Below are 13,160 nucleotides of genomic sequence, written 5' to 3'. Positions count from 1 at the left end.
TGCTAAGCATAAAAGAATATATAGCAAAGAGAATTCAATCTTTTGAATTATGTGTGTGGTGTCTAACAGCCTTTCTTCTGCTTTCACCCAGGTGGTTTGTTTTTCGCAAAGAAACTGCGAGCTGAGCGGTATGTAACAATGTTGGACCCATTTCAACTGCGCTATGGGAAGCAAATAGCAAGCTTGGTGTTTGTTCCAGCCATAATCGGAGAAATATTCTGGTCTGCTGCGATTCTGGCAGCTTTAGGTAAGGATATAGAAGATCTTCAGTCTATTCAGCCCATCTAGATTTCCCTGTCATCAATATTCTGCAGCTAAACACATAGGCCGGGATTTTCCGTGCCTGCTGGCGTCGGGCATGTATGGTGGTGTGAGCGGACAATATGGCGAGAAGGCCATAAATCGGTTTCACAACGTCATGAAACCAGTTTGCAGTCATCTGCTCAGCCTGTCGATGGCGGGCTGTGTTTTCTGCTATTGGATGTCGGGAACCTCATTGTAATACACCAGCTATCATTATAAGGCCAGCCCCCCAGCCCCCCAGGTGGTAGGGTGGGAGGGTGAGATTTTGATGGTAGCGGTGGAAGGGATGGCGAGGATAGTTGTTGGGAACTCAGAGGTAGATGTGGACCCTGGGGGTGGGAAGGAGGAGGTCGGGGAGATGAATGTGGAGTGGAGTAGGATTTTCGGAAGGAAGGGAACGTACACGTTCACCTGGACATTCCCAAAGGAAAAGGGTTGTGGCTGGTAGGTCATGGAAGGAAGGTGGAAGATGATGTCGGGATCAACTATGATAGGGAAAGGAAAGGAAGTGGGGGATGGAAAAAGATTGGGGAGCGCATGAAAAAGTGAATCCAGACCATGCTGCCCAAATCAAAATTGAAAAGACAGTCATAGTCGTGGTCATGATGGGCAAGATCAGGTGCTGCATGGGAGTGTGATCATTGGGTGGGCGGAGATGCAGGTCAGCTCAAATGGACAACTGAAAGCAACTGCCAGCAGGCAGCATTGAAAATGCTCAGGACATTGAGGTGAGTGTGATACATGAAGGATCCACGTGTGTGGAAGAGTGCTTACACGAGGCTCCGAAAGGCCCTGCCACGCTCATACACTTCTCCCTCCCTTTGGCCAGCTGCTCCCTCAGCAGTGTCAGAGGATGAGGTTGAGGGTAGTCACAGGCAAAGGGGACTCAGAGGGAGCGGACAGCATCTGAGGTTCCTGAGTGGATGACCCAGAGGTGTCCAGCTGCCACTCCTCCTCCATTCAGGTGCCCGGGGGCCCCAGTCTGACTCCTTGAGGGCAACGAGCACTGGAAGGACATCAAGGTGCCCCATTTCCCTCTCGTGTTGCCACTGCAGGAACTCACCCATGGCTCCTGTGATGGAGTCCAGGTCTGCACACATCCCCACGTTCTGCTGGACCAGGGTCTCCATGGCATCTGCCATCGTCCCCATGGAGACCGCCATGCACGCACATGTGGGTACCACTTCATCAGAGAACAGGCGGATGCACTCCTCCAATTCACATGCCACTCTGCTGAGGGCTTCCAATAGCTCTGCGTGATGTTCCCATGCCTTCTGCAGACTCTCCAGGGTGAGTTGAAAGGCCAAATCTAGAGGCTCGTCATCTGACTCGGACCTCACAGATGCCTGATCCCCAGCAGTCCTCCGAGTGCTGGGAGCTCGCACAAACCTGCCTCCTGCTGCTCGGACATGTGTCCGTGCAGTGACCACCAGAGTGTGAACCCAAGCCTGCTCTAGATCTAGGTCCCACTGAGGTGCGTGTCTCTGTGCTTGTACAGGAAATGGGTAAGTGCTGTAACAGGTCTTCCAGGCTGCTTATTGCCAGCTCTTCAATGAAGGAGGTGTCCTCTTGGCTGGAGGTGAGGATGTGATTGGAGCTGAGGGACAGGCTGGCTGAGGGTGCCTGTTGTTGGGCAGAGATCCTGAAGTAGAGTTAAGTAGCGCATGGCAGCAGAGTCAAAAGCAGGAGAGACAACACTCACATTTGCATTGAAAGAGGGATGAGGTGGTGCAGGATCCTTTACAAGGGTGTTCGCCGCTGACCTCACCGTCACCACAGGCACGATCCATGTCCTCAGCAGTCAGTTTTGTGGCACGCTCCTCAAAGTGAGTGAGGGGCCTAATGTGGGCCACTCCACCCCCAATCTGGGGCCCCTCCCTACTGCTGTGAGCCAGCTTCTCCTGCATGAAAACAGATGGAGAGAGTGTGAGAGGACACATGGCACTGCATGGAATGTCTGTGTGGTGAGCAGAGCCATGGACAGGATGAGGATGTGAGCTCCAGAGGATGTGAGGTGGAGATTTGAGGGTGTGTGTGAGAGTTAGTGGTGTTGTCCCTTAAGGTATGAGATCCCTGTGGATGCATGTTGGGTTTGTGAGTGTGTAAGTTGAGAGTGATGAGAAGAGTGAGTTGCCCTGGCGTAATGGATGAGACCATTCATCCTGTTGCGGCACTGGGTGGCTTGTCCTCTTTTGCAGGGCATTGGCGCTGACCACTGCTGCCACTGCCTCCCAAGCTGGATTAGTGAGGTTGCTGCCTATCCTGAGGCCAGAGCTGGGGTAGACGACATCACGGTGAGCCTATACGGCATTCTAAAGGCACTCAAGGGACGGGTCATTGACTGGGGGCTGCAGTGTTTTTCCCTTTTAGAGCCATGTCTTCTTTACAACAGTCATGGGCTGGAAGCACTGAGAGGTTTGTGTGCATCTAGACTTTAAATATGGCGCCTGGCGTGATGAAGTGGTGAGGTGATAGCGCGGCAATGAGAGCCCGCCCGCAATGGAAATGGTGTGTTTCCCAGGAATGCATAATTAATGTGGCGGGTTTGGGACAATAAGGCATAGAAAGCAGCCATTGCGGCCGACAGGTAAAACAACGTTTTACCTGCCTGCTACCGCACTTAGTCCAAATCTGGGATGATTCTGCCCATAGTCCTAAATCATCCAGTCTCAGGAGATGTGCATCAGAACCCTACAGAAGTGTTGAGGCACAGATATATGTGGGAATTGCCCAGGAAGTTTAAACTCCCAAAGGGCTGATTCCCTGCTGTCCAGGACCCTCCACGAATGTTTCTGACACTGAGCTCAGGATGGAGAATTAAGTACACAGTACTTACCTGTGTATTGATCCTGGAAATGTTAGACAGTTTAATACCTCGTCTAACAGCTGTGTAACTCCATGACCGACCCTACCACCTCCCAATCATCCCAACAACCCTCCACCGACCACCTGATCACCACCCTGATGACCTGACTATCCGCCCAACTACCTAACTAACTCTTCGACCCGACCCAACCTGACTACCCCTGATCACCCGACTACCCCCTGACCTTCCTGACTGCCCCACAGACCTAACCTAACTACACCCCCAACCACCCAACTACACTACCCGGCCGACCACCCAACTACCCACTCACCCACCCACCCATCTATCCACCTCACCCACCTATCCTCTCACCCAGCTACCTACCTACCCACCACATCCGCCCACCCACCTACCCACGTCACCCAGCTACCTACTCACACACCTATCTACCTACTCCCTCACCCATCTACCTACTCACACACTGCAGCCACCTACCCATTCACTAACTCACCCATTCGCCTAGTTATCTATTCACTCACTCACCTATCACTCAACAATTCACTAACCCACATTTATTCATTAAAGGACTGTGCCATAAAAGGGGCATGTCTTCTTCCCATGACTCTGCTCTACTTGCTGGACTTAGACAGGAGATGCTGCGCTATTCATTTCTCTGTCAGCCAGAATTGGAAGATCCTGGAAGAAATGGGCAGTAGCGTTGGGTCGGGGAAATCTTCATGGGCACTGGCAACGTGCTGAGCATTGCCACTTACCGGAAGATCTGGCTCATTTTAGTGGTCAATGGAAAGCAAGGGCACTTGCCACTGACCATGAAGTAAGCCTCGCTGAAAGATCTGGCAATTTTCCCTTTGAGAGGTGAGAATTTCACTTCCAACACTGTGCTGTTTGATATGTCCCTTTGGCTGTACGCAATAGGCAAATTACAGACCATACTCACAGCTCGTGCTTGTAAAACTCAGAACATAATGTCTAATGTTAGATGTAATTCCGTTATTAGACAGCACTTGATGAACAATTCCAAGTGTGCTAAGGATTACACTAACAACCAATTTAAGATTATTAGTCAAACTCACAATATGGCTCACCTTTGCTTGCTAAAAGCTATATACATTCATATGCAGGCATCTGTCCTCTGCAGGCAAAAGGAACCTGTCCAGGCATTGTGCCTTTTTTGAGTTAAACAAAAGCATGGGGGACAGTAGTTCCTTGGTGCATTCTGCATTGGAATGCCTCAACCAATCAGAGTCAACTTTCTAACAAATCAGAACCCTTTTCTCATGCAATATAAATTGTTGCTCTTTAAGAAATTTGGCATTCTTGTGTATGTCCTGATGAGGACAAGATGAAAAACATCGTCAGCTTGTCTCTTTTCTCAGCAATGATATAGTCTCCCACTGCGTCTTCACCAACTTGCCCCTCATACTTAAGTAGTTTATTTTGTTTAGATTTAATACCCTGGTTTCAGACTTAACAAAATCACTTTCAAAATTTTGCCCATTGGACAAAACCTGCCAGTCACTCTCTCCTCAATCCTGGATGAGTTCATTTAAATAATGGAGCCAGGTGCTAAACTGTGAAACCATGCCCGATCTTGGCAACTGTAGGTCCAACTGGCCCCGTCATAAGCACATCTGAAAAGAATACACCCAGAAACAACCAGGCACAACCCCATCTATTGCTGGGATGTGGGAGCTACCAGGCAAATCCCCCTCCTGGAATCGGTTTCCTGCTTAGTTTCAAATGTGGCAGATCAATGTTCTGCCCCAAAGTCAGAAATCTGAGCACCACTAGAATGCCACCCATACCTCCAACCCCAGAATGCAATTATTACTGTGCAATGTTTCTCTTGCCCTTCCAGAACATCAACCTGTCTCTTCTGAGATTTTTAAACAACACCTTTGCTTCTCTGAGATCTCTCATTGCATTTTCCAATTGCGAATCCCCACCTTCCCAATTGGAGCAGCTCTTTATTATGTCCTCCAAGTCAGTTACATGAAAATCAGTCATACAAAGTCAAGGAGTTAATCAAATATAAACTCAATCAATCTTAAGGTGGGTCATTTTGATTTTAGCTGATATTGGTTCAGTGCCCATTATACAGCTCCACACTTTTCAGGGACACATGTATAATGGTCAACCGAATCGACATCACCTGTTTTATACAATCACCCAAAGTCAAAATTATCCCCAAGATCTGTTCACAAATGAAAATTGTGTTGACCTCCCTCTTGAGCCTGTTACCAGGGAGACATGATCAGTTCACAACACAGTATCAGGAGAGACACGCTGAAAGGCTCTAGTTTTAGCTGACTGTTAAACAGACAGTGTTTTAATAGTGTAGTCATCAAATAAAAGTCAGTACAAAAATGCACAATTTTTTCACCAGGGCAGATGGTAGATGCTGAACTTGTGACAGATGCGATACAATAAGCAAAAAAAAAGGACATTGGGTTTAAGCATCTCTAGCTCTTCGATTCTGAGAAAAGTGAGAATTTGGGATTGGGGAGATACTCTAACATTTTGCAGGGACATGCTTCAGGCACCCATCAGAGTGCAGTGGTTGGAGGTGGGGGTTGGGTTGTGGGCAGAGACGGAGCGGCATGGAGTGGGTATGGTATGTTGCAAGAAGGAGACTGAAAACTGGTGATGTCCTTTGGAAGTCAAGGCCAAAACACAGATCTGGATCCACTGGTGAGCCACACGTGCACCAATTTTGAACATAGGAACAGGAGTAGGCCATTTAATCCCTCAAGCCTGTTCCTCACTCAATGAGATCATGGCTGATCTGTGACCTAATTCCATGTACGAGTCTTTGCCCCAGATCCCTTAATACTCTTGGTTAACGGGAATCTATCAATATCAGAATTTGTGGAAAAAAGTTCCACATTAGTACCACCCATTGCATACAGAAATGTTTCCGAGCATCATTCCTAAAAAGCCTGGCTCTAATTTTTAGGGTATATTCTCCATTCAGTGGAAATGGTTTCTCTGTATCTAACCAATCTGTTCCCCATAATATCCTAAACACTTTAATCAAATCACCCCTTAATCTTCTAATTTGCAAGGAATGCAGCCCTAGTTTGTATAACCGCTATGGGTAGTTTAACCCTTGGAGTCAAGGTATCATTCTAGTAAACCTGCACCCCCTCTAAGGCCAATATATCCTTCTTAAGGTGAGGCACTGAGAACTGCTCCATGGTATTCCAGGTATGGTCTAACAAGATCTTTGTCAAGCTGAAGCATGACTTCTATCTCCTTGTATTCTAATCCTCTAAAATATAAAGGCCAATAATCCATTAGCCTTTTTGGTTATTTTCTTTACCTGCTCATAACATTTTAATGATCTGTGTACATGGATCCCTAAGTCTCTTTGGGCATCCAGTGTTTCTAATTTTTCAGGATTTAGAAAGTGCCCCATTCTATTCTTTTTAAATCCACATGGATTACCTCACACGTATCTATATTGAAATCTATATGCCACATTTTTTGCTTAATCTATTAATATCCCTTTGTAATTTGATGTTCCCATTTACACTTACAATGGCAGCTACCTTTGCATCATTGGCAAACTTGTGTATGTGGCTTTCTGCTCCAACACCTAAGTCGGTGTTCAATACAATGAGTAGATGAATGCTCAAAGCCCTAACACAGATCCTTTAAGGACACCATTAGTCATCATGTCAATTAGAGCAACTGCCCATTATCCCTTTTCTCCTGCCATGCAGCCAAACTTATAAGCAGGTCAATAATTTGCCCTCAATGCCGTTAGCTTCAGATTTAACTAAAGATCTCTTATGAAGGATTTGTTCAAATACCTTCTGCAAGTCCATGTAAATAACGTCCTTAGACATTCCACTGCCCACTACTTTAGTAACCTCTTCAAAAAGTTCAATCAAGCATCCTTACTGATGGCCCAGCTAAGATCACCTACTTCAGCACAGACTAGGGATCGAAACTGAGATCTTCCAGCTACTCGTTGGATAAACATGCAGAGCCATTGGGGATGGTATCCCTTTTAAGAATGAATAGGTATTGCTATCAAGTCACTTGTCCAAGGCATTGTCCTAAGGTACCCTGTATGGCCCACCCTATTAGAAATCCATGCTGGCTCTCTCTGAACAGCTGAAACTTTTCAAGATGTTCAGTTGCCCTTTCTTTAATTATAATTCTTGTATTTTCCCGACAAGAGATATTAGGCTAAGTGGTCTATAATGCCTTCTCTCACTTTTCTTAAATAGCGGAGTGACATCCTTAATTTTCCAGTCCATGTCAGACCTCCAAGAAGAATTTGCACCTGTAAGTTTAAGGGTTTTGAAGTATAAAACCCTTTTACTTTAAATATCTATGTTCCAAATTCTTAATTTATAGCAATGTGGTCCTCAGTTGTGCCTGACCTAACAAGGTATGATTAATTAGCATTTATGAATTAAGTAGAATTTATTAAGCGAGACGCTACATATACTTAACAAAAACAGTGAAGACAAAATGGAAGATTCTTATCCCTCGAGGCCCTAGGATTCCTCAAGTGCTGCCAGCACAGGTGATGCCTTTCTTCTTCTGCCTCTGAAGCGCTGTTACATTGAACAGTGTCTCAGAAGAATCATCCCACAGAAGCTGTGGTAAAGCTGTGCCATCAAAGACTTTGCTTTCCAACTTTTATCCCTACTTCTGACTGTTCCTCATTTGTTATTAGGAAATAGTCCAAACTAATCTCTCTCATTGGCTTAGGGTAATGGCCATCTGGTGTCACCCCACCTTTGTAACTAAAGTCGTGTGGACTGAACAGAAATGTCCATCCCTTATTCTCTGGGTCCTTGGAGATATATTCCATTATGAACAAATGGAATATCTTGTAGATACCAACAGTGTTACATCCTCTTATTGTAGGACAACCTATCGTAAACATTCACATCAACATATTTTAACCCAAGTCCCACGGATACTAAAGCCAGTAAGAACAAATGTTAATAACATTTCCTACCATAATGTCAGAAAAAGGAATATTTTCGTCGAGTACAGATGTTCTGCCCTACAGATATAATTTATCAATTAAACCAAATAATACGTGCTTTTGTTTAAAGATAAGGTATCATCCTAAGTTCAAGCTGCTGAGCTGAAACCTTTTGGTTATTTCTTCAAAGCTGACAAAGGAGCCCTCACCTGCACACTAAAACAAATACAACCCCTTGAACCTAGACTTTTCATTACCTTTGAAGTCATTAAATCATCAACTCCAGTTCCTTGTTAACAGCTGCCTTAACTGTTAATTACCTCACTAGCAGAAATTCAAACTGAACTGTTTAAAAGGTGGTCAAGAAAAAATCCATAAGTGTTACTTCAGACTAACATAAAACCCTAAAAATTGGCAGTATTATCAAAATCTTACACATCTGCAATTCATTTAATTTGTTGCTGATACACTCTGTGTTTGTTTAAAGAATATTAGTTTGAGCCACACACCCTAACCTGTTCTTCTGTTCGAACATTGCTTTCTTACACATCTATTGGGGTGGATTTTATGTCCTTCAATTGCATGTGTTTTCAGCAGGGGGCATGTAAAATATGATAGGTGGCTAGCCCACCGCCTTCCCACCCACCCCTGACCCATTCCCCATAATTTGATATGTGGTAAGGTACTCACTAGGCTGCCCGCACTTAGGCCAATTGAGGCTTTAATTTCCCAATGAAGTGGCCATTAAGGGCCTAACTCCGCCTCCATTGCCAAAATACTCTGGGCAAAGAAGGTGGATGAGATTGGGAAGCCTGTTTTTTCACCTCTGCAGTGAACAAGCAGGAAGGAACAAGGTATCTCCTTCAAGGGGTGCCTCGTGCGCATGGGGGGGGCAACCCCCCCTCCCAAAATGGTATTCCCCATTTTGTGCTTCCTCCCAAGCCTCCTAGCTCTTAGTGCTCTCTGAACAGGACTTCCTGCCTACTCTTTCCCATGTCGATGGATCACAGCAATCGGATCCTCCTCACTTCCTTCTCCATTATCCTTTGAAACAAGTTTGAGATGCCCTTCACCCTGGCATGAGGTATAGGCAACCTACCATGTGAGACTCCTGATCCAGTTAACAAAGGGTGCTATCCACCCCTCACATTACACTTCCCTGCCTAGTCCCTTTGGACAACGTTCTGCTCCAAAGTGCCATGGTCAGTATTCTGGCTGTCCTTCCAACAGTCATCATCCTTATTCTCACAGGTAGCAAGAACATTGTACTCTTGGTATTGGATCAGTTTCTGAAGACCCTTGTAGTCTATCTCTCCTGAATTCCCTTTCCTGTGTGTACTAACAGTTGAACCATGCCTGCATATTTTCATCCAACATGCCAGTGGGCTGGCAGATCCCAGGCTGACGGTCTGAACTGAACTAGCCATGTAAATACTGTGGCTACAAGGGCAGGTCAGAGGCTAGGAATCCTGCGCTGAGTAACTCACCTCCTGACTCCCCAAAGCCTGTCCACCATCTACAAGGCATAAGTCAGGAGTGTGATGGAATAGTCACCACTTGCCTGGATGAGTGCAGCTCCAACAATACTCAAGAAACTTGACACCATCCAGGACAAAGCAGCCCGCTTGATTGGCACCACATCCACAAACATTCACTCCTTCCATCACCGACGCACAGTACCAGCAGTGTGTACCATCTACATGATGCACTGCAGAAACTCACCGAGGTTCCTTAGACAGCACCTTCCAAATCCACAACCACTACCAATTCAAAGGACAAGGGCAGCAGATTCATGGGAACACCACAAGTTCCCCTCCATGGACTCACCATCCTAACTTGGAAATATATCACCATTCCTTTACTGGGTCAAACTCCTGAAACTCCCTCCCTAACAACAATGTGTGTGTACCTACACCACATGGGCTGCAGCGGTTTTAAAAAGCAGCTCACCACCACCTTCTCAAGGGCAGTTAGGGATGGACAACAAATGCTGGCCCAGCCAGAGATGCTCACATCCCAAGAATGAATAAAAATAACACTCAGCTTGCAAGTCCTTTTCTCCCCCTTGTGGCTATTTTAATCTTCAAAAAATAGTAGATGTTATCCTATTTAATCGATTAGGGTCGATTGCAAACATTATGCTGGGATGTTGAGTTTACTCAGAGTTCAAGATGGAATATAACACACTTGTTATACAGCAAAAATACACAATACACAAGTATACAAATACAAATACACAAGTCGTGTGTACTGGTCCAGATCAGGCAGGATGGCTGGCTTGCACAAACATCTCTTTCTCTTCTTCTTTACCCTCTTCTCTTCTAAGTACCTCAAATCTTCATGGCTTCTCAAATTACTCAGGCATGTTGGACCGGAGTCCCCCTTGAGAGTTCTTCTCCACTGCCTAACTACACTGAGGTGTCCCAAAGTCTCTTACTTCATTACCGTTTTTTCAGGATGGACCTGGATCAATTATTGACGAGGCTTTTTTGCCCTATAAAGATTTACCTTATTACAAAGTAAAACATTAATTTGTTGCCTAAACCTTGGGTTGAAAAGCCCACCTTTAATGTCACCAGCTGCCATTAGCTTCTTGAGAATTCATACATACCTTCTGTCACTGATCATTAAAGCTTTTACCTCATCCTTTTCCTACTTCATCTTAGGCTGTTCCCCAGGGCCAGCTCCATAATTCCCTCAAATATCATCCACAGACACTTCATTGTTCCTATGGACCTATTATTGAGCTGTTCATGATGCCTAACCAGTCGATCTGTTCTAATTCTTTATCAGGCTGTTGAACCATAAGTGTTGTTCACTACTGTAGCTTCTATTCTACTTCCATACACTAACGAACTCATATTCCAGCAGAGTCCCAATTAAGCAAGGTTGAATGAAAAACCAACACAGTTTTGTCAAATGGTTATAAATACTGAGGGATGTTGGAAATCTGCAATAAAATCAGAAAGTGCTCGAAAAACTTTACTTTCAGGCAGAGTTCTCCTTTATTCTGCCATTAACACTAACTCCAGACCAATGCTTTGTTTCTTTTTTGCTACCACTGCCACTCCCTTTTCCTTTTGCTCCATGTCATCTTTGTCATTTAATCTCTCTCGCCCTCTAACCTGATGTTCCTTTTTATTCTACCTGAGTTTTATAACAGCACTTTCTGGTTTTATTTGTAATATGGTTGTTTTAAGTGCCTGCCTAGTTGCTCTTTCACTAGGCCTTGTCTGACCATGGGCCCCTTCCGAGTTAGGTACAGCTTTCATCACCTAAGAACAATCTTCCACTGATTTGTTTCTAGAGGGATGAATCCTTGAGCAGTTCCCAGTAAAAGGAAACATGCAGCTTTAAACTATTCCTTACCACATTTAGTGTCAACAACTCCTCAAAGGCATGTACAAAACATAGGCCAGGGTCCAGTCCCAGTCTAATCCGTGGGGCTTCCATAACACTGACACTGGAGCCTCAATAGTCATGGGGAGGTTCCTGAATTAACCTTTTGCTGGCATGTCCATGGAGCTATGGGTGTATCACGGGACTGCACAGTCTGTGGTCTTTTGGAGCTTCTATTTTTAGTCTAATGTAAATCTGCTTTTTCCACCAAATATTGTTTTGTTAATGGTAAAAGACTAAATATCAATTTCACCTTTTTTTTACTCAGGTACAACTTCTAGTGTTATTCTGGACCTAGATAAGAATCTGTCAGTGGTCATTTCAGCCTGTGTGGCAATGATTTATACATTACTTGGAGGACTGTATTCAGTGGCATATACTGATGTCGTTCAATTAGGATGTATATTCTTTGGTTTGGTGAGTTGTAGACTCTGTTAATATGTAGTCACAGTATTTGTTTAAAGATACATTTGACTATTTTGGGCCACTGCTTTTACACAATAATGGTGGACTTTAAGGCCGTGTTTGTGGGCAGTTCAACCCCTGATTTTGTGTTGTGTGTTGTAAGGTCGGATCGCTGTCTCAGTAACATTTTCTTTTTCTACGACACTTTTAAATTAGTTTTATATCATTTCTTTCAGGTTATTTCCTATACCACAAAACTTCCAAATAATAGGCCTCATTGGAATCCAGTTATAGAGATCTATTTGGTCACATGCTCAAATGATCAATATAAGTGTCAGCTCGGCTCAGTCAAATGACAGGGGCAGAATTTTGCCCTCAGTGGGCGTGCAGGCCCCACTGGCTCAGTGACGGGCGGACAGCCAACCCCCGCCGCTGAAATGGGGCCCGCCGCCATTTTGAATGTGCGGGCCAATTAAGGCCCGCCCAGCGGCCTTCCCGACAGGAAGCGCTATGCACTTCCTGTGCAGGGGAGGGAGGGAATCCCCAGCTGTCAAAGCGCGCTTTTTCGCACATGCGTGCGAAAGAGCGCACTGCTCCCTGAGACTAAGTGCTGTCTCAGGGAGATCAGTGAGAGTCTGATAAACTTAAAAAATAGAAAAATAAAAATATTATTAACATGTCGCCCTCATGTGACAATGTCACACAAGATGGGACATGTTATTAAAAATGACATAAACTTTATTAAAGTTTTCAACTGGGGCTCCTGGCCTGCCCGCCAGCTTTAAGGTTGGACGGGCAGGTCTTTAAAAATCTTAATTAGCCTGTGAATGGCCTTAATTGGCCATTGACAGGTCGGCGGGCGGACAGCTGATTCCGCTGTCCACCCGCCTTCCTAAAAATTTAAAGGGACCAGGATCACATCAGGGGTTCCTCCCGATGTCATCCTGCATCATTTTCCTGTCGGCGAGCAGGCCCCGCCCCCAAATTGCCAACAGGAAAATCCTGGCCTAGGTTTCAGAGGTCAAGCCGGAATATAGGCCAGAATTTTGCCCTCATTGGGCGGGCTTGGCGGGGGCGGGTGTGAGTGGTTGGGAAGCCGACCACCACCCGCGAACGGGGCCGGACCGCGATTTCATGCTGGCAAGCCAATAAAGGCCCGACCGGTGTGTAATGCGCGCCGCAGTATTCAGCGTTGCCTGAGTGGAGGGGTGGGGGGAGGAGGGCGAATACGAACTTCCGTGCATGTGCACAGGTGCGTTCAGGAAAAGCTCTCTG

The 13,160-nt window shown here is 45.5% G+C and overlaps 1 protein-coding gene across 2 annotated transcripts in view; it reads left to right on the top strand.

Moving 5' to 3' along the window:
• Nucleotides 1-13,160, top strand: part of LOC144682445 (high-affinity choline transporter 1-like) — a 49,885-nt gene that overhangs the window by 19,922 nt on the left and 16,803 nt on the right. For both annotated transcript variants that reach the window (XM_078544847.1, XM_078544846.1), the window contains 2 exons: nucleotides 92-247; nucleotides 11,749-11,897. In XM_078544847.1, the coding sequence (XP_078400973.1) occupies nucleotides 92-247; nucleotides 11,749-11,897 (305 nt within the window). The remainder of the gene's footprint in view (nucleotides 1-91; nucleotides 248-11,748; nucleotides 11,898-13,160) is intronic.

The sequence above is a fragment of the Cetorhinus maximus genome, chromosome 7, assembly GCF_964194155.1.
Source record: "Cetorhinus maximus chromosome 7, sCetMax3.hap1.1, whole genome shotgun sequence".
Taxonomy (NCBI): domain Eukaryota; kingdom Metazoa; phylum Chordata; class Chondrichthyes; order Lamniformes; family Cetorhinidae; genus Cetorhinus; species Cetorhinus maximus.
This window is presented reverse-complemented; position numbering and strand designations above follow the sequence as displayed.